The 20,803-nt window shown below is 44.8% G+C and overlaps 2 protein-coding genes and 1 long non-coding RNA gene across 3 annotated transcripts; all 3 read left to right on the forward strand.

The window, feature by feature from the left end:
* The first annotated feature begins 809 nt into the window (after nt 1-809).
* On the forward strand, nt 810-3,653 carry LOC115005444 (uncharacterized). The gene is made up of 2 exons (XR_003831945.1): nt 810-1,563; nt 1,730-3,653. It is a non-coding gene; the product is annotated as an uncharacterized LOC115005444 (long non-coding RNA).
* Nucleotides 3,654-4,872: 1,219 nt separating this feature from the next.
* On the forward strand, nt 4,873-17,098 carry fga (fibrinogen alpha chain). Its single transcript, XM_029427265.1, is given in 9 exon segments — nt 4,873-4,986; nt 5,879-5,980; nt 7,484-7,597; nt 7,600-7,669; nt 14,088-14,233; nt 14,466-14,564; nt 14,770-14,937; nt 15,042-15,636; nt 16,124-17,098. Coding segments are annotated over 9 exon segments (2,034 nt in total). The 5' UTR covers nt 4,873-4,929; the 3' UTR covers nt 16,807-17,098.
* A 1,376-nt stretch (nt 17,099-18,474) lies between these two features.
* Nucleotides 18,475-19,700, forward strand: LOC115005449 (fibrinogen alpha chain). The gene is made up of 3 exons (XM_029427269.1): nt 18,475-18,567; nt 18,638-18,783; nt 19,052-19,700. Exons 1-3 carry the CDS (start codon nt 18,483-18,485, stop codon nt 19,364-19,366), a joined length of 546 nt encoding a protein of 181 aa, XP_029283129.1. The 5' UTR covers nt 18,475-18,482; the 3' UTR covers nt 19,367-19,700.
* Nucleotides 19,701-20,803: the final 1,103 nt, after the last annotated feature.

Raw genomic sequence — 20,803 nt, forward strand, 5'->3', positions numbered from 1 at the left:
CCAGGAGCTCTACTGTCGTCTGCTTTGATACACAATAGGGCTACAACTATATTATTATTATTATTATTATTATTATTATTATTATTATTATTATTATTATTATTATTATTATTATTATTATTATTATTATTATTATTAACCGTAGGGGCTATTAAATGTCAGTCCCAGTTCCTCAAAGCTGAAGTCTTTAAATGTCTTGTTTTGTCACTAATACAATTAAAAAAACAAAGAAAAGCAGCAAATCTCCAGATTTGAGAGGAAACAGGATTCAAAAATATATTTTTTAATATTTGCATTTTTATTTTTTATGCACTTTATACTTCTACTGCACTATCTATATTTATCTGACAGATTTAGATACTTTACAGATTCAGATTATTAATACAAAATATAATCAATTCGTAAATATGTTTTGCTATTATAGATTAAAATACCCAGCAGTATATATAAAGGATTTAAAATGAGCTCCACTTTTACAAGATGCAACATTAAAGTGATGAACACATAATATAATACAATAATATAATATATATTATTCTGAGTACTTTTGTTTCTTTAAGAACATTTACATAAATACACTGTGATATTAATATTTTTACTTAATTCAAATATCTGAGTACTTCTTTAAAGGCATTTGATTTACAGGCATTAAAATAAAACCTTTAGATAAATTTGGCCAAAACGCGTATTGCGTTACTTTTGTCCTAAACGAAGTGCCGTCTCCGTGTAAATATGCGACACAGCGATTGGCGCCAAACAACCCGCCTCCTCCTCCTTTTCTCGGAGCCCATTGGTTGACGAACCCGTCATTCAACTGAACCCGGAAGTAAACAATTTGGTGTCAACGGCTTCTCGTTCGGACGTTTTGTTCAGTCGTCACTCGCTCACAGAATCGTTTACTCGTATGGTGAAGGCGGGAAACTAGTTGTACAACAAAAAAGCGTAAAAACACGAGTGGACATGTTTTTTATGTTCATACGGAAGTGGAGATTCGTCGACAGCATCCGTTTAGCTCAAACGTTAGCCCTAATACGTGAGAGGCACACACTCGAGCTAAGCTAAAGTTAGCCTCATAGTCCTAGCTAGTGGGGGAATGACTCCACTACATTAGTCTGAAATCAGGTATCTCCAGATGTGTTTGTGATGAACCTTCTAAATACAGTCTTTAAAACGCCTCTTGGATCAGCTAGAAGACAAAGATACAAACATGATGAGCTTATAGAATCTGATGCATTGTGTACATTAAAGCACCAACAGGATGTGAAGGAGGGGAAACATCACATATAATATAAAACAGTTACTGCACAATCACTACTTTTACTTTAAGTACACTTACACTTATTCTTCTATGTCCGTAAGGTTTTGAATGCTTTTGCTTGTAGTGGAGTATTTTCACAGTGAGGTATTAGTAGCCTAAAGTCAGACAGGCTGATGGGACACTGTTGGTGCCTCAGGAGGTCACAGCCACGGCCGCTGATGCAGGCGGTGAGTCAGAGGACAACGTCGCCACACCGGAGCAACGTGAAGCTGAAGATATAAAAGCCTCCGAGCCGGCAGGTGGAGGTAAGTGTTTCTATAACGTAGAACGTTTATGCTAGTTTTAGTTTTTAGTTTACTCTTGTCCGGACGTCAAAACACAAACACATCCCAGTTCATGATCTTGGACAGAAACTGAATTCTAACTGTATTTCTCCCGTTTTCTCTCTTGACTCGCCAAATTAAAACAAAGCTGAGAAGAACCAGCAGGAAGGTGCGTCCGAACCCCGACATCACCACTGTGAGCATTGTGGGAAATCCTTCGCAAGGAGGAGCAACGTCACCAGACATCAGCAGCACAACTGCAGCACGACAAGAAGTACATCGAGGCAGCAGGAGATGTATTCATGCAACAAATGCAGCCTGACTTTCCGGACTAAACGCCGCTTTAGGCTGCATGTTCACAGAGAGGACAGTGAAAATCATGTCACGCCTGCCAGCAATGCAATAAGGGCTTCTATTTGTTGCACACCCTCCGGCAGCACCTCCTCACCCACACGGGGGAGAAATGTTTCAGCTGCGAGGTGTGCGGGAAGCAGTTTGGGAGGGAGGGCACTCTGAAGGAGCACCAGCTGACCCACACGGGGGAGAAAGCGTTTGAATGCGAGCAATGTGGCAAGACCTGCAGCCAGGCGGGGAGACCTCAAAATACACATGCTCAGTCACTCTGAGGAGAGACCGTACAGCTGTAGCCGCTGTTTGAAAAGCTTCAAGCAGCTAAACTGAAGCAGCACGAGCGGGTTCACACGGATGAGAAACCGTACCAGTGCAAGTTGTGTCTAAAGCGGTTTAGGATCCAGGACTCGCTGGCGGCACACCAGTACACCCACTCAGGAGAGAAACTCTTCAAGTGCACCCTGTGCCCCAAGGCCTTCAGCATCAGGAGCAATTTGAAGAAGCACCAGATGATACACACCGGGGAGAAACCATATCGCTGCTCACACTGCAGTAAAGGCTGCAGACACCTGCAGCACCTGATCATCCATGAGCGCGGCCACACTGGCGAGAAACCATATAAGTGCGACAAGTGCTGGAAAAGTTACACCCATCAGTCGGCTCTGAAAACGCACCACTCCAGTCACGAGGAGAAACCACAATGCTGCTCCCTGTGTGGCCAGAACTTCGATGACCTCACGCAGCTGCACAGTGAGTGTATGCAGTGAGACGGCAGAGAAACCGCATCGCTGCTCCCAGTGCGGCAAGTGCTTCTCCCAGGCTGTGAGCCTGAAGAAACACCGGACGATCCACTCCGGGGAAAAACCCCACGACTGTAAAGACTGCGGGAAGCAGTTCAACAACAAGAGCAACCTCGCCAAACACGTTCGCATTCACACAGGAGAGAAGCCTTTCAACTGTGAACTCTGCAAGAGAAGCTTCCGGCTCCTGCAGCACCTCACAAACCACCGATTCACACACGACAAGACACGTTAGAGACTTTGGATTTCAGAGTTTGGGCCTTTTTTGGTTGTGGCTTTGTGCGAAGAGAGCAAATATTTTATTGACCGCGGTAAAAACATTAAACTACAAAATATGGATTGAAGCAGAATATTTTAGAAATGATTACATTTATCTTTAAAAAAACAAGGTTGACTTTTGCACCCACAGAAGGCTGAGCTCGCTGTGTGTGTGTGTGTGTGTGTGTGTGTGTGTGAGTGTGAGTGTGTGTGAGTGTGTGTGAGTGAGAGAGAGAGAATAATTCTGTAAATGATTAATAAACCTGAATGTAGCTTTGAACTGAACCTTTAATTCTTCTCAGTGCGGTAAATAAGCTGTTGCCAAAACACACGGGGGATGTTGATGAATGAAATAACCAATAAACGACTTTAATAACCATATTAGTGTTAAAACAAAACTATACAGACGTCAAATTTGAAAGAGTTTTAGACGCTCGGTGAAGTTAGAAAACATGAACTTTTGGGACATTAATTGATTTTTTTCTAAAGTAAATCCCGAGTTTGTTGCTGCTTCCAGGATTATCTTCATTGTGTGATGGACGAGTTCCTGAGTTTACATATTGTAGCGTGTAAGTTTATTATATTATGACCTTATTTCTGGTGTCTGATAACTCTTGTTTCTTTCTGTGCTCATGAAATAAAGAAGCTAAATGTACAATTATACTTTGTATTTAATGTCATTAATACAACAACACTGCAGATTATTTAGATTCATTTACTCGTTGAACTTTATTACATGGAAATAAAAGTGTCCGTTTGTTATATAATTAATTTAAAGGAAGAAGAAAACTCCACAAACATCGATATTAGATTTATAGATCCGCTAATCCGTCGTTTTTTAACCGGAAAAAATAGTGAAAATGATCTGATTTTAGCTTCTTAAATGTGACTTTGTTGTTTCTTTCTCCTTCATGACTTTAAACTGAATATCTTTGAGTTTCAGACAAAACGAGACATTTTTCATGTTTTAGACCAAAGAAAATAATCACAGGTTAGATCCTGATTTATGATAATGAGTGTTTACAACTCGCCTTGTATCACAACAACACAACAACACAACAACACAACACAACACAACAACACACACACAACAACACAACACAACACCACAACAACAACAACACCACAACACAACACAACACAACAACAACACAACAACACAACAACACACACCACACAACACAACAACAACACCACAACACAACACACAACAACAACAACAACACAACAACACAACACAACAACAACACCACAACACAACAACAACACCACAACACAACAACAGCACAACACAACATAACAGCACAACAACACAACAACACAACAGCACCACACAACAACACAACACCACAACCCAACAACACAACATAACAGCACAACAACACAACAACACAACACCACAACCCAACAACACAACAACACAACAACACAACAACACAACACCACAACACCACAACAACACAACAACACAACACAACACAACAACACAACAACACCACAACACAACAACACGACACAACACAACAACACCACAACACAACAACACAACACCACAACACAACACAACAACACAACAACACAACAACACAACACCACAACACCACACAACAACACAACATAACAGCACAACAACACAACAACACAACACAACAGCACCACATGTGTTGTTGTGTTGAGTCGTATATAAAACATTGTGTTGATTTGTCTCTTGAGTAACAATTACTCACTCTTTTCCCGTCAGTCCTGAAGTGTGTGTGTGTGTTCAGTGTGTGTGTGTGTGTTCAGTGTGTGTACACAGCAGAGACACGCAGGAGGACAAACACGCCTCCGCGTTGACCTGAGTTGAACTCTGCCCTGACGGACGCTTCCTGTCCAACCAGGAGGCTTGAAATGAGGCGGCGGCGGCGGCGGAGAAGCATTCAGAAACCTTCAGTCAGCGATGGAGAGACTCAACTTACTCGTCTGCCTCGGCTTCATCTGTGTGGCTCCGACTCTGGTGAGACGATTACATTTAACACATTTTACAAATGATGAACGCTTTAAATACAAACGTTTATTTTTACAATCTATTTAAAGCTATTTTTATGAATTTAATTGTATTACCTGCTTTGTGTCTTAAACAGCATTGAATTAATTAATATAAAAATAAATCTTAATTTGTATTAAATGCGTGTGAAAGAAGATCTTATTGTTTTTATCTGACGTTGATGTTTAAAGTCTAAATAAATAATCTGTTTTTAAAACATTTAATAATGTTTAAACTGCTTCTTGCAGTAACTGAAACGTTTTGTGTAAAATGTGTCTAAAAAAGTTTTAAAACAGTTTTATAATTAATTTTCTTTTTCTTACATGCAGTCAAATAATATAATTACAAAATATATAATTATATTATAATTACAATATGCAGTCATATTGTAATTATAATATAATTATATATTTTGTAATTATATTATTGTATAAGTTCTTGACAAACTTAGGAAGGTTTAACTATGAACTTTGTTTATATACATACTAAATATAATGCTGTTTAAATGCTATTTATATACATTTATATATATATATATATTTATATACATTTATATATATATATATATATAAATGTATATATATATATATATATATATATATATATATACATATATTTATATACAAACGTTAAAAGTTTTACTTTGTATTGTATTAATTAAATTACTGGCTGGTCCAATTAAAATATATATTTTAAATAAGAAATAATAAGAGACAACACATATAGTTCATGCCCCGTGTCTCCAATTGGACTTTATTCTAAATGTTTTATTTTCTAGCTTTATGTAACTATATTTAAATGCAGGATGAGAACCCCACTAACTCACAAACTGTTTGTATTTATTTGTTCTTTCCGTCTCCAGGCCTCGTTGAGCCCCCGAGGAGCGCGCCCCGTGGAGCAGGGCACCAGGTCGGAGAAGTGCGCCAGTGAGAAGGAGTGGCCTTTCTGCACAGACGACCAATGGGTACAGCTCGTTCATTTAATATCATCGTCGCACGTTTTGTGATTTCCTGCTTTGGAAAACACAAATTAGTAGAATTTTGTTTTAAAATGATTATTTTCTCAAGATTTAGTTTTTTTGGATTGTGATAAAAACACTAAATAATAAAAATAGAGATTTAAAAAGTAGAGGAATTATCATGCAAGAACACACTTACACATTGTTGCTATATATATATATATATATATATTTTATATATATATATATATGTATGTATTTATATATATGTGTATTTATATATATGTGTATGTATTTATATATATATGTATGTATTTATATATCTCTGTCTGTCTTTCTCTCTCTCTCTGTCTGTCTTTCTCTCTCTTGTCTGTCTTTCTTCTCTCTGTCTGTCTTTCTCTCTCATCTCTCTCTTTCTCTCTCTCCTGTCTGTCTTTCTCTCTCTTCTGTCTGTCTTTCTCTCTCTGTGTCTTTCTCTCATCTGTGTCTGTCTTTCTCTCTCCTCTCTTTCTCTCTCTCTGTCTGGTCTGTCCTCTATCTTCTGTCGTTCTCTCTCTCTCTCTCTCTTTCTCTCTCTCTGTCTGTCTTTCTCTCTCTGTGTCTTTCTCTCTCTTTCTGTCTTTCTCTCTCTCTCTTTCTCTCTCTCTGTCTGTCTTTTCTCTCTCTCTCTGTCTTTCTTCTCTCTCTCTTTCTGTTTTCTCTCCTCTTTCTTCTTTCTCTCTCTGTCTGTCTTTCTCTTCTCTGTCTGTCTTTCTCTCTTTCTTTCTTTCTCTCTCTCTGTCTTTCTTTCTCTCTCTCTCTGTCTGTCTTTCTCTCTCTCTGTCTGTCTTTCTCTCTCTCTGTCTGTCTTTCTCTCTCTCTCTCTCTCTCTCTCTGTCTGTCTTCTCTCTCTCTGTCTGTCTTTCTCTCTCTCTGTCTTTCTCTCTGTGTCTGTCTTTTCTCTCTCTCTTTCTCTCTCTCTCTTTCTGTCTTTCTCTCTCTCTCTCTGTCTGTCTTTCTCTCTCTCTGTTCTGTCTTTCTCTCTCTTCTTTCTGTCTTTCTCTCTCTCTGTCTTCTTTCTCTCTCTGTTTCTTTCTGTCTGTCGTTCTCTCTCTATTTTATATTCTTTGTCTGTCTTTTTCTCTATTCTTGTCTGTCTTTCTCTTGTTGTCTTTTATCTTTCTTGTCTTTCTATATCTGTCTGTCTTTTATCTATGTCTGTACTTCTCTATCTATCTTTATATCTATCTGCTGTCTTTTTCTCTCTCTGGTGTATTTCTCTATCTTGTCTGTCATTTTATCTCTACTATGTCTGTCTTTCTTCCTACCACTAATGTCTGTCTTTTATATGTATGTATTTATATATATGTGTATGTATATATATTTATGTTTTTGTCTTTTATTTCTGCAGCTTTTTCACTAAAAAGCACGTAATGACTTGTGCCATTTTAAACATTTTGATAATTTTAGCCACACGTGAGGAAGTACGCTTCTCCTCCTCCTCCCACCCTCCCCTGCGTCCTCCGTCAGGGCTCTAAATGCCCATCGGGCTGCAGGATCCAGGGTCTGATCGATAAATTCGACAACGACGCGCTGAAGAAGATCGAGAAGATCCGCAGCCTCCTCGATCAGTACAAAACCAAAACACCGCTCCCGCCGACCAGGTCACCAAACAGACCTACGAATACGTGAAGGACAAGCTCACCATCGACTCTGGTTAGTGTGTGTGTGTGTTTGTGTTTCTTGTCATGCAACAGAATACAGAAAAACATTCTGCATCCTCCTCTACTGTCTGCGTCCACCTCTACTGTCTGCATCCTCCTCTACTGTCTGCATCCTCCTCTATTGTCCTCTACTGTCTGCATCCTCCGCTACTGTCTATGTCCTCCTCTACTGTCTGCATCCCATCCTCCTCTACTGTCTGCATCCTCCTCTACTGTCTGCGTCCACCTCTACTGTCTGCATCCTCCTCTACTGTCCTCTACTGTCTGCATCCCATCCTCCTCTACTGTCTGTGTCCACCTCTACTGTCTGTGTCCACCTCTACTGTCTGCATCCTCCTCTACTGTCTGCATCCTCCTCTACTGTCCTCTACTGTCTGCATCCTCCTCTACTGTCTGCGTCCACCTCTACTGTCTGCATCCTCCTCTACTGTCTTTGTCCTCCTCTACTGTCCTCTACTGTCTGCATCCTCCTCTACTGTCTTTGTCCTCCTCTACTGTCCTCTACTGTCTGTGTCCACCTCTACTGTCTGCATCCTCCTCTAATGTTTGCATCCTCCTCTACTGTCTGCATCCTCCTCTACTGTCTTTGTCCTCCTCTACTGTCCTCTACTGTCTGCATCCTCCTCTAATGTCCTCTACTGTCTGCGTCCTCCTCTACTGTCTGCATCCTCCTCTACTGTCCACATCCTCCTCTACTGTCTTTGTCCTCTACTGTCTGCATCCTCCTCTAATGTCTGCATCCTCCTCTAATGTCCTCTAATGTCTGCGTCCTCCTCTAATGTCTGCATCCTCCTCTAATGTCCTCTAATGTCTGCATCCTCCTCTACTGTCTGCATCCTCCTCTACTGTCTGCATCCTCCTCTAATGTCCTCTAATGTCTGCGTCCTCCTCTACTGTCTTTGTCCTCCTCTACTGTCTGCGTCCTCCTCTACTGTCCTCTAATGTCTGCGTCCTCCTCTAATGTCCTCTACTGTCTGTGTCCTCCTCTAATGTCCTCTATTGTCTGCGTCCTCCTCTACTGTCTGCATCCTCCTCTAATGTCCTCTATTGTCTGCGTCCTCCTCTAATGTCCTCTAATGTCCTCTATTGTCTGCGTCCTCCTCTAATGTCTGCGTCCTCCTCTAATGTCTGCGTCCTCCTCTAATGTCTGCGTCCTCCTCTAATGTCCTCTATTGTCTGCGTCCTCTTCTAATGTCCTCTACTGTCTGCATCCTCCTCTAATGTCCTCTATTGTCTGCGTCCTTTTCTACTGTCCTCTATTGTCTGCATCCTCCTCTACTGTCCTCTATTGTCTGCGTCCTTTTCTACTGTCCTCTATTGTCTGCGTCCTCCTCTACTGTCCTCTATTGTCTGCGTCCTTTTCTACTGTCCTCTATTGTCTGCGTCCTCCTCTAATGTCCTCTATTGTCTGCGTCCTCTTCTACTGTCCTCTACTGTCTGCATCCTCCTCTAATGTCCTCTATCTGCGTCCTCTTCTACTGTCCTCTACTGTCTGTGTCCTCCTCTAATATCCTCTACTGTCTGCGTCCTCTTCTACTGTCCTCTACTGTCTGCGTCCTCCTCTACTGTCCTCTACTGTCTGCGTCCTCCTCTACTGTCCTCTACTGTCTGCATCCTCCTCAACTGTCTGCGTCCTCCTCTACTGTCCTCTACTGTCTGCATCCTCCTCTACTGTCCTCTACTGTCTGTGTCCTCCTCTACTGTCTGCGTCCTCCTCTACTGTGTGCGTCCTCCTCTAATGTCCTTTATTGTCTGCATCCTCCTCTACTGTCTGCGTCCTCCTCTAATGTCCTCTATTGTCTGCATCTTCCTCTATTGTCTGCGCCCTCTTCTACTGTCCTCTATTGTCTGCGTCCTCCTCTAATGTCCTCTATTGTCTGCATCCTCCTCTAATGTCCTCTATTGTCTGCGTCCTCCTCTAATGTTTGCGTCCTCTAATGTCTGCATCCTCCTCTAATGTCTGCGTCCTTTTCTACTGTCTGCGTCCTCCTCTAATGTCTGCATCCTCCTCTAATGTCTGCGTCCTCTAATGTCTGCGTCCTCCTCTAATGTCTGCGTCCTCCTCTACTGTCTGCGTCCTCCTCTAATGTCTGCGTCCTCCTCTAATGTCTGCGTCCTCTAATGTCTGCGTCCTCCTCTATTGTCTGCGTCCTCTACTGTCTGCGTCCTCCTCTATTGTCTGCGTCCTCTAATGTCTGCGTCCTCCTCTAATGTCTGCGTCCTCCTCTACTGTTTGCGTCCTCCTCTAATGTCTGCGTCCTCTAATGTCTGCGTCCTCCTCTAATGTCTGCGTCTTCCTCTACTGTCTGCGTCCTCCTCTAATGTCTGCGTCCTCCTCTACTGTCTGCGTCCTCTAATGTCTGCGTCCTCCTCTAATGTCTGCGTCCTCCTCTACTGTCTGCGTCCTCCTCTACTGTCTGCGTCCTCCTCTATTGTCTGCGTCCTCCTCTAATGTCTGCGTCCTCTAATGTCTGTGTCCTCCTCTAATGTCTGCGTCCTCTAATGTCTGCGTCCTCCTCTAATGTCTGCGTCCTCTTCTACTGTCCTCTAATGTCTGCGTCCTCCTCTAATGTCTGCGTCCTCCTCTATTGTCTGCGTCCTCTACTGTCTGCGTCCTCCTCTATTGTCTGCGTCCTCTAATGTCTGCGTCCTCCTCTAATGTCTGCGTCCTCCTCTACTGTCTGCGTCCTCCTCTAATGTCTGCATCCTCCTCTAATGTCTGCGTCTTCCTCTACTGTCTGCGTCCTCCTCTAATGTCTGCGTCCTCCTCTACTGTCTGCGTCCTCTAATGTCTGCGTCCTCCTCTAATGTCTGCGTCCTCCTCTACTGTCTGCGTCCTCCTCTAATGTCTGCGTCCTCCTCTACTGTCTGCGTCCTCCTCTACTGTCTGCGTCCTCTAATGTCTGTGTCCTCCTCTAATGTCTGCGTCCTCTAATGTCTGCGTCCTCTAATGTCTGCGTCCTCCTCTAATGTCTGCGTCCTCCTCTAATGTCTGCGTCCTCTTCTACTGTCCTCTAATGTCTGCGTCCTCCTCTAATGTCTGCGTCCTCCTCTAATGTCTGCGTCCTCCTCTATTGTCTGCGTCCTCTACTGTCTGCGTCCTCCTCTATTGTCTGCGTCCTCTAATGTCTGCGTCCTCCTCTAATGTCTGCGTCCTCCTCTACTGTCTGCGTCCTCCTCTAATGTCTGCGTCCTCCTCTAATGTCTGCGTCTTCCTCTACTGTCTGCGTCCTCCTCTAATGTCTGCGTCCTCCTCTACTGTCTGCGTCCTCCTCTAATGTCTGCGTCCTCCTCTACTGTCTGCGTCCTCCTCTATTGTCTGCGTCCTCCTCTAATGTCTGCGTCCTCTAATGTCTGTGTCCTCCTCTAATGTCTGCGTCCTCTAATGTCTGCGTCCTCTAATGTCTGCGTCCTCCTCTAATGTCTGCGTCCTCCTCTAATGTCTGCGTCCTCTTCTACTGTCCTCTAATGTCTGCGTCCTCCTCTAATGTCTGCGTCCTCCTCTAATGTCTGCGTCCTCCTCTAATGTCTGCGTCCTCCTCTAATGTCTGCGTCCTCTTCTACTGTCCTCTAATGTCTGCGTCCTCCTCTAATGTCTGCGTCCTCCTCTAATGTCTGCGTCCTCCTCTAATGTCTGCGTCCTCTAATGTCTGCGTCCTCCTCTATTGTCTGCGTCCTCTACTGTCTGCGTCCTCCTCTATTGTCTGCGTCCTCTAATGTCTGCGTCCTCCTCTAATGTCTGCGTCCTCCTCTACTGTCTGCGTCCTCCTCTAATGTCTGCGTCCTCCTCTAATGTCTGCGTCTTCCTCTACTGTCTGCGTCCTCCTCTAATGTCTGCGTCCTCCTCTACTGTCTGCGTCCTCCTCTAATGTCTGCGTCCTCCTCTACTGTCTGCGTCCTCCTCTATTGTCTGCGTCCTCCTCTACTGTCTGCGTCCTCCTCTATTGTCTGCGTCCTCCTCTAATGTCTGCGTCCTCTAATGTCTGTGTCCTCCTCTAATGTCTGCGTCCTCTAATGTCTGCGTCCTCCTCTAATGTCTGCGTCCTCTTCTACTGTCCTCTAATGTCTGCGTCCTCCTCTAATGTCTGCGTCCTCCTCTATTGTCTGCGTCCTCTACTGTCTGCGTCCTCCTCTATTGTCTGCGTCCTCTAATGTCTGCGTCCTCCTCTAATGTCTGCGTCCTCCTCTACTGTCTGCGTCCTCCTCTAATGTCTGCATCCTCCTCTAATGTCTGCGTCTTCCTCTACTGTCTGCGTCCTCCTCTAATGTCTGCGTCCTCCTCTACTGTCTGCGTCCTCTAATGTCTGCGTCCTCCTCTAATGTCTGCGTCCTCCTCTACTGTCTGCGTCCTCCTCTAATGTCTGCGTCCTCCTCTACTGTCTGCGTCCTCCTCTACTGTCTGCGTCCTCTAATGTCTGTGTCCTCCTCTAATGTCTGCGTCCTCTAATGTCTGCGTCCTCTAATGTCTGCGTCCTCCTCTAATGTCTGCGTCCTCCTCTAATGTCTGCGTCCTCTTCTACTGTCCTCTAATGTCTGCGTCCTCCTCTAATGTCTGCGTCCTCCTCTAATGTCTGCGTCCTCCTCTATTGTCTGCGTCCTCTACTGTCTGCGTCCTCCTCTATTGTCTGCGTCCTCTAATGTCTGCGTCCTCCTCTAATGTCTGCGTCCTCCTCTACTGTCTGCGTCCTCCTCTAATGTCTGCGTCCTCCTCTAATGTCTGCGTCTTCCTCTACTGTCTGCGTCCTCCTCTAATGTCTGCGTCCTCCTCTACTGTCTGCGTCCTCCTCTAATGTCTGCGTCCTCCTCTACTGTCTGCGTCCTCCTCTATTGTCTGCGTCCTCCTCTAATGTCTGCGTCCTCTAATGTCTGTGTCCTCCTCTAATGTCTGCGTCCTCTAATGTCTGCGTCCTCTAATGTCTGCGTCCTCCTCTAATGTCTGCGTCCTCCTCTAATGTCTGCGTCCTCTTCTACTGTCCTCTAATGTCTGCGTCCTCCTCTAATGTCTGCGTCCTCCTCTAATGTCTGCGTCCTCCTCTAATGTCTGCGTCCTCCTCTAATGTCTGCGTCCTCTTCTACTGTCCTCTAATGTCTGCGTCCTCCTCTAATGTCTGCGTCCTCCTCTAATGTCTGCGTCCTCCTCTAATGTCTGCGTCCTCTAATGTCTGCGTCCTCCTCTATTGTCTGCGTCCTCTACTGTCTGCGTCCTCCTCTATTGTCTGCGTCCTCTAATGTCTGCGTCCTCCTCTAATGTCTGCGTCCTCCTCTACTGTCTGCGTCCTCCTCTAATGTCTGCGTCCTCCTCTAATGTCTGCGTCTTCCTCTACTGTCTGCGTCCTCCTCTAATGTCTGCGTCCTCCTCTACTGTCTGCGTCCTCCTCTAATGTCTGCGTCCTCCTCTACTGTCTGCGTCCTCCTCTATTGTCTGCGTCCTCCTCTACTGTCTGCGTCCTCCTCTATTGTCTGCGTCCTCCTCTAATGTCTGCGTCCTCTAATGTCTGTGTCCTCCTCTAATGTCTGCGTCCTCTAATGTCTGCGTCCTCCTCTAATGTCTGCGTCCTCCTCTAATGTCTGCGTCCTCCTCTAATGTCTGCGTCCTCCTCTACTGTCTGCGTCCTCTAATGTCTGCGTCCTCCTCTAATGTCTGCGTCCTCCTCTACTGTCTGCGTCCTCCTCTAATGTCTGCGTCCTCCTCTACTGTCTGCGTCCTCCTCTATTGTCTGCGTCCTCTAATGTCTGTGTCCTCCTCTAATGTCTGCGTCCTCTAATGTCTGCGTCCTCCTCTAATGTCTGCGTCCTCTTCTACTGTCCTCTAATGTCTGCGTCCTCCTCTAATGTCTGCGTCCTCCTCTAATGTCTGCGTCCTCCTCTAATGTCTGCGTCCTCCTCTAATGTCTGCGTCCTCCTCTATTGTCTGCGTCCTCTACTGTCTGCGTCCTCCTCTATTGTCTGCGTCCTCTAATGTCTGCGTCCTCCTCTATACTCTGCGTCCTCCTCTACTGTCTGCGTCCTCCTCTAATGTCTGCGTCCTCTAATGTCTGCGTCCTCCTCTAATGTCTGCGTCTTCCTCTACTGTCTGCGTCCTCCTCTAATGTCTGCGTCCTCCTCTACTGTCTGCGTCCTCTAATGTCTGCGTCCTCCTCTAATGTCTGCGTCCTCCTCTACTGTCTGCGTCCTCCTCTAATGTCTGCGTCCTCCTCTACTGTCTGCGTCCTCCTCTATTGTCTGCGTCCTCCTCTAATGGCTGCGTCCTCTAATGTCTGTGTCCTCCTCTAATGTCTGCATCCTCTAATGTCTGCGTCCTCTAATGTCTGCGTCCTCCTCTAATGTCTGCGTCCTCCTCTAATGTCTGCGTCCTCTTCTACTGTCCTCTAATGTCTGCGTCCTCCTCCACTGTCTGCGTCCTCCTCCAGGTCATGATAGCCGCTACTACGACCTGGCCCAGAATCTGCGTCAGAGAATCACAGACATGAAGATCAGGATCGACCGGCAGCTGAGGGTCATGGCGGCGCTGAAGGATCGAGTCGGAGACCAGGTGGTGGAGATGCAGAGGCTGGAGGTACGGAGGCCCAGCAGGGATAAAATGCATTTAAAGGATTTACGAGGCCGGCTGGCAAACAGTTACAGATGTAATAACTTTAATGTCCTCTATGTTACCTGAAGATGCTCTCTGAAGAAAACGTGTTCTTTATTGCTTACTTAATGGCAGCGTGTGTGCAGAGTTGGAGCAGGTAGAAACACTCCTTCACCAAACAGGAAGCGTGTTTTGAACTCTGCGTCTCCTCCGTCAGGTGGATATCGATATTAAGCTTCGCTCCTGCAAAGGATCGTGTGAAAGCTATTCGAAATACGAGGTGGACCAGGAGAGCTACGTGGGCCTGCAGAAACAGGTGAGGACAAAAGTCTTAATCTGAGACCTGCAACACATTTTCTTTAATTAGAAATGTTTTTATAATCATAAGGTTTTCATTGGGTGACAGAACTTTAATGCATAAACCTTTAAAAGGTCAGAATATTTCCGTGTTTCGTCCGCTTATCTTCACTTGTTGTGGTCAAAAGTGAGGTTTTGTATAAAAGCCTCTTTGTGCCCCCCAGGTGGACCAACTGGACTCCAGGGCAGGAAAGAACATCGAGTCTGTGGGGACGATGTACGTGATGAAGAGCCAGCAGCCGCAGGGCGTCATCATGGAGAGCATCTACAAGAGCGGCCAGAGCGGCCAGAGCGGCGCGGCAGGGCAGCAGAGAGTCGACATGTTCCCGGATGTGAGGAGCTCTTTCATCATCGCATCATAAGCACGACCTTTAATAACCTATACATGATGTCACTTCTTTCAGCGATGCTTAAGCTCTTTGTTCCTCTTCGTCAGGTGAAGACGGTGAATCTGATCCTGGAGTCGGAAGGCTCCAGCTCGTCCCCAGCAACCGTCTCCAAGGACCCAGGTACTTCCTACTCTCAGTCTACGTCATCTACGTCGTCCTCGTCCCCCATGCCGTCTAAATCCATCACTGAGCTCGGAGGCAACGGCGATTTCCTCAGTACGGGCGGTGGGGGATTCGGCCATTCCAGTACAAGCCACGTAAGCGTCACGTGCACCAAGACCATCCGGAGGACCGTCGTCCAAACCAAGGACGGGCCGGTGGAGAAGGTGGAGGAGGTGATGGAGGGAGGCCCCGAGTGCCAGGCGCTGACGGACCTCACTAATGGAGGAGCGAGCTCCCTCTTCCCCGGCCTCGTCCACACATCCTCCTCCTCTTCCTCCTCCTCTTCTTCTACGACCAGGAACGTCCACACCGGCGGCGCTAAGGGAAGCCTCTTAGATACCAAAGGTGCGTTCATGGATCCATTCGGTACTGACCTCGGCTTGTTCAAGACGGACCACGGAGATGACGACCTTCCTGATTTCCACGCCCGGAGTGTGAAGAGCGGGCGTACCGAGCGGGAAGCAGATTATATAGGAAAAGGTACCAAAACATCCGACCTGGAGTAAAATCTGCCAGAACGCCACATTCAGCTAGCATGCGTTAGCATCAGCTAGCCGAATGTACCAAAAACATGAAGTGGACAGTAATTGTTATTGTTTATGGAGCTTAAAGATTTCTAATGTGCAGTTTTGATGTATTTAATTGTTGTTTAGGTATTTTGGGTCATTGTGTCATCCAGGAAGAAGAAGAACCTTCAGGGCTGGACAGGATTCTTAGTCCTGAAGGTTCTTCTTTAAGATAAAGTTTAAAATCTCCCCACAGAACTCCTCGCCTACACTTTGGAATCATAAGATCCTTGTTGTCAGTCTGCATTTGGAGAATCCTGCTGACGCTCCGACTGCAGACTGACAACAATGTATTGTCAACAACCGTCAGCGCTTTTATCACCGTAGTACATTTCAGCTCGCCGAGCCAGAGCCGGTCCACGCTAACTGGCGGTCTGCGCTGTGCCCCTCTCTGTTTGCAGATTGTGTCGAAGCCTACCGGAAGCACCTCAAAGGGGAAACGAACGGCCTGTTTCAGATCAAACCCGGCGGTGCCGACTCCACACAGGTAGTTGAGGTTTACTGCCGGCAGGAGGGGCTGATGGGCGGGTGGTTGTTAGTCCAGCAAAGAGAGAGTGGCGCACTCAGTTTCAACCGCACCTGGGCCGAATACCGCAGCGGGTTTGGCTCGGTGGACGTGAGGGGCAGAGGGGAGATCTGGCTCGGCAACCAGAACCTCCACCTGTTGACTAACCAGGGGGAGAGCATGCTGAAGGTGGAGCTGGAGGATTGGGAAGGGGGCGTAGCCAGTGCGGAGTACACGGTCAGGGTCGGCACGGAGGAGGAGGGGTACCCGCTGCACGTGTCCGGGTACATCGGGGAGGCCGGGGACGCTCTGCTCGTGTCCCACAACGGGATGAAGTTCAGCACCTTCGACAGAGACAACGACCGGCGGGAGGGGAGTTGCGCGGAGACGTGCGGGGGCGGGTGGTGGTACAACAGCTGTCAGTCGGCCAACTTGAACGGGATTTATTACAAAGGCACGTACGACCCGGAGAACAACGCGCCGTACCAGATAGAAAACGGAGTCGTGTGGCCGACGTTCAAACCGGCCAATTACAGCCTGAGAACCGTTCGCATGTTCGTCCGATCGGCTGCTTTCTAACATATCAACTTTGATGTTTTCTAACCAGACGTCCCAGTAAATATTTGAGGCAAAGCTGAAAGTTGCTTTGAGACCTTCAGTTTGTTGATCTGTCCGTTAATCATTGTGAGGTTTCTGCATCATGTCAACAGCGTCGGTGTGTTTTAGTGGAGTCAGCACTTTGTGTAAATGTCGTTGACCTGTTTATCTCACAGCTTCTCGTGGAACACGATGTTCCTAATGTTCTTCCTGTTACTCAACTGTGTGCGGAGCAACAACTGAACTCTGTTCCATCAATAAAGATTCAATGTTCACTTCAGCTGCTGTGCTGTGTGCAGTTATTCACAAACACCAAGTAGAACATTTCAACAGAAATACAACATTCAAATGAAATTAATATAATTTAAAAGTGAGACATTAAAATACAAATGAAAACATTGAAAAACATAATAATGGGCTTTATTTTTTAAAGATACTTTAATACTAAGGATGTGTCTTTATAAATAAATAATATAAATGTACCTGTATCTATTAGAAACCTTTTTTTTTTTTTTGTGAAATATGAAGTCATAAATACTTTAAATTTGACATTTAGCTTTTATTTTTGAATATATTTGACTTATTCTGTCATTTATATGGAAATTCGAATTATAATCCTAATAAATGTAATTATTAGGAGGGAATTTATATTTATTTCAGGCAATTTAATAAAGTGAAATCTTCCTTTTAATATAAATATAAAAATAAAAGCATTAAAATAAACAAATGAGTTTTAAATAGTTTTTCATGTCTCATATTTAACAAAACACAACTTTACATTTAAAAACATTTATAGATACTGTAAACATTTTACATTCTGTCGCCAGTAAATGTCACATTTATCACATTTATATGGAGATTTGATTGTTTTAGGACATTAAAACATTTCTAATGTGCCAAATATTTGTCTCATTCTCACACAAACTAACAAATTATTACCTAAAATAGCACCTTGAGATTGCTTTTAGCTTTGAAAGGCACTTTATAAATACAATTTTTTATTATTATTATTATTATTATGTATTTTCCGTCCTATGTATATATCCTGTTTAACAAACAAACTACATAACCCTGAAATATAAAGAAAGTTAAAGATTGATCACATTTTGATGATTAAATCCTGATAAGCAGTCGGACAAAGAATCTGCATTCAGTTGGATTCAGTTTGAAATTCAAAGTATTTCTTGTTAAATCTAATCTCAAAGTTTAAACCTACTTGAGATCTTCGTCCTCTCTCGACACGACTCGTGACATTTGATCTCTGAGAGTCGTGTTTGATTTGGCACTGAGCACTTTGTTGTTTGTTTGTCTGCAGTTTGTTCGAGGCTGAAGCTTCACAATCAAGATGGCCGACAGCCCTCCAGTCACACGCGCGGGAAGCAGCGGTGCCGAGCGGCGTCGCACATCGTTCTGTGTTCAGACGATGACTGGGTGAGAAACAGCTGCGCGAGGAGGTTCTCAGCCTCCTCATACATCTGAAATACATCTCAACATCATTTAACATCAATACACAAACATGGAACTCAGATCCACATTAACTCCTCGTGTTCCTCTCAAAGGTTTCTAAATGCCCCTCCGGCTGCAGGCTCCAAGGCTTGATCTCGCAGACGGAGAGCAAGGTGGAGAGGAAACTCAGGAAGGTGTGTAAGACGGCAAAGATGTACGAAGACGCGGCCGAGAAGTCCATGACGGCGATGACACGCATCTACAGCTACAACCGGAGAGTCCTTGTCAGCAGACACAGTACGACACATTGTGTTCTCAGTAAAGACGATGATCACGTTGATGCCGGCTGATTAACGTTCTTCTTCAGTGTCAGAGCTGAAGTTCGTGGAACACGGCGAAGGATTGGCCAGGAACCTCACCTCGCTCCGAGCACGGTCGACCCGGCTGTCGCTGCAACTCAAGGAGCTGCACAGCAACGTCCAGAAACAAATGCAGGACTTGTATCGAACAGAGGTGAGACCTGCGTCCTGCAGGTGAGACCTGTGTCCTCCTGCAGGTGAGACCTGTGTCCTCCTGCAGGTGAGACCTGTGTCCTTCTTCCAGAATCTGCAGGATGTCGAAGCTTTTAAATCCTTAAAGCTGCACAAACCCATCGTTTCATATCAACTTTGTGAAAGATCACGTTTGCAGTGACACCCTCTGAGAATGATCATCTGATGTATATCCTTTGTTATAACAGTACGTTAACGTTGTGGAGGAATAACGTGTGTCGTGTCACCAGGTGGACGTTGACATGCAGCTGCGAGCCTGCCGCGGGTCCTGTAGGTTGGCGTTACCGTTCAGCGCAGATCATCCTGGATATCAAGCACTTCAAGCAGACATGGATCACATGCAAAAGACTCTCGAGCAGAGACAGAAGGCGGCTTCGCCTCCTGAACACGTCCCACATGTGAAGCTGCAGCCTATAAGCGTTGGCCCAGCGCCGCCCGCAGAGTACAAGACCATCCCGACGGTCCAGAGAGAACTGTTGACCCAGTTCGAAGACATCGTGCAGCACCGGCTGGTGCTGGAGGAGCTTGATCCTGCAGAGCAATGAAAGAGCAGGCAGCTCAGACAGTCCAGTGGAAGTAAAGAACGGTGTTTCTTTTCCTCTTCAACAGCACTTTGTAACTTGGTTTTAAACCTATTCAAATAAACACGATCACTTGTTCATTTTTAACACCACGCTCACACTTCATGTTGCACGTAAATAAAGTCCGTCTGTCCGCCTGCTTCCAATGTTCTGAGGAAACCATCATCAGTTGTCCTCAGCAGCAGAGACACTCAGCAGGTTATCATCTAGTCCAGGGGTTCTCAACCTTTGAGGGGCCAGCGCCCCCCATACATTATCCAGGTCCCTCACCCCCCATCAAATAAAATGTAGGCTAATTGTCTCCCCTGAATTCTAATGTTGATTATTATTCTGTTTGTATTATTATGATTCTTCTTCTTAGTATTTATTATTTATATTACATATTGATTATATTAATTTAATATTTCAATTCTTATATTTTTCTCATCATTAGGCTGCTATATTATGTTATTATAAAAACTCAAATTCTCTGAGATTGATTTTACATAATAAAATGTCTAAGTAATAATAAATATTATAATTATTATATTTATATTTGTTGTTGTTTTTACCTTCAATTGCAAACAAAGACATTTTATTCAGGAGTGTTAAACAAATGCAACGGTAAGAAGTTTGAGATTTGGTGTCATAGACTGCAGCCAATCAGAGACGGGTCAGACATTCAAACTGTAATAAACACAGTAGCCTCAGAAATGTGAAACAATTTGCACTCTTAAGTGATCCAACAATAAACGAGCACAGAGGAACAAATCTGAGGCGTTGCCACCCCCCCCCCCCCCCCCCAACAGAACCCCGTGTTTTATTTTATATAAATATATTGTGCCAAATCACAACTCACTTTTCACATTGAACATGTCTCTTTTATTAAATAAACCAAATGCTTATGTTATTTATCTAATTTATGTGCACTGCGTTGCTTTGCGCAATCACATTCTTTCCGTTTCGTGAACACCTCCAGTCAGAGACAGAGGCGGAGGAGAGACTACAAAGTGCAACAAAGTCAAAAATCCAACACATTAATTATAAATTGAGCGACGTCGACCCCAACGTTCAGAAACTCAGACACACAGCCTGAATCAGCAACAGTGATGCTGGTGTTAGCTCTGCTATAACATTAGCTCTGCTGGTGTTAGCTCTGCTGGTGCTAGCTCTGCTGGTGTTAGCTCTGCTGGTGTTAGCTCTGCAGGTGTTAGCTCTGCTGGTGTTAGCTCTGCTACTGTTAGCTCTGCTACTGTTAACTCAGCAGGTGTTAGCTCTGCTGGTGTTAGCTCTGCTGGTGTTTTTTGGAGAAACAACACTGCAGTCATTTTGTTATTCACAGATCAGTTAATAAATGACACAGTTCTGTAACCTCTGCTCACGGGCAATTTTCCAATTCCAAACATTAATAGTGATTAATAT

The sequence above is a fragment of the Cottoperca gobio genome, unplaced genomic scaffold (assembly GCF_900634415.1).
Source record: "Cottoperca gobio unplaced genomic scaffold, fCotGob3.1 fCotGob3_305arrow_ctg1, whole genome shotgun sequence".
Taxonomy (NCBI): Eukaryota; Metazoa; Chordata; class Actinopteri; order Perciformes; family Bovichtidae; genus Cottoperca; species Cottoperca gobio.

Bases quoted from the DNA above. Each gene is read 5' to 3' on its own strand.
- LOC115005449 (XM_029427269.1), top strand. From the start codon at position 18,483: ATGTACGAAGACGCGGCCGAGAAGTCCATGACGGCGATGACACGCATC. The intron at 18,568-18,637 runs GTACGACACATT...GTTCTTCTTCAG, and splicing joins AGTCCTTGTCAGCAGACACA to TGTCAGAGCTGAAGTTCGTG. The intron at 18,784-19,051 runs GTGAGACCTGCG...TCGTGTCACCAG, and splicing joins AGGACTTGTATCGAACAGAG to GTGGACGTTGACATGCAGCT.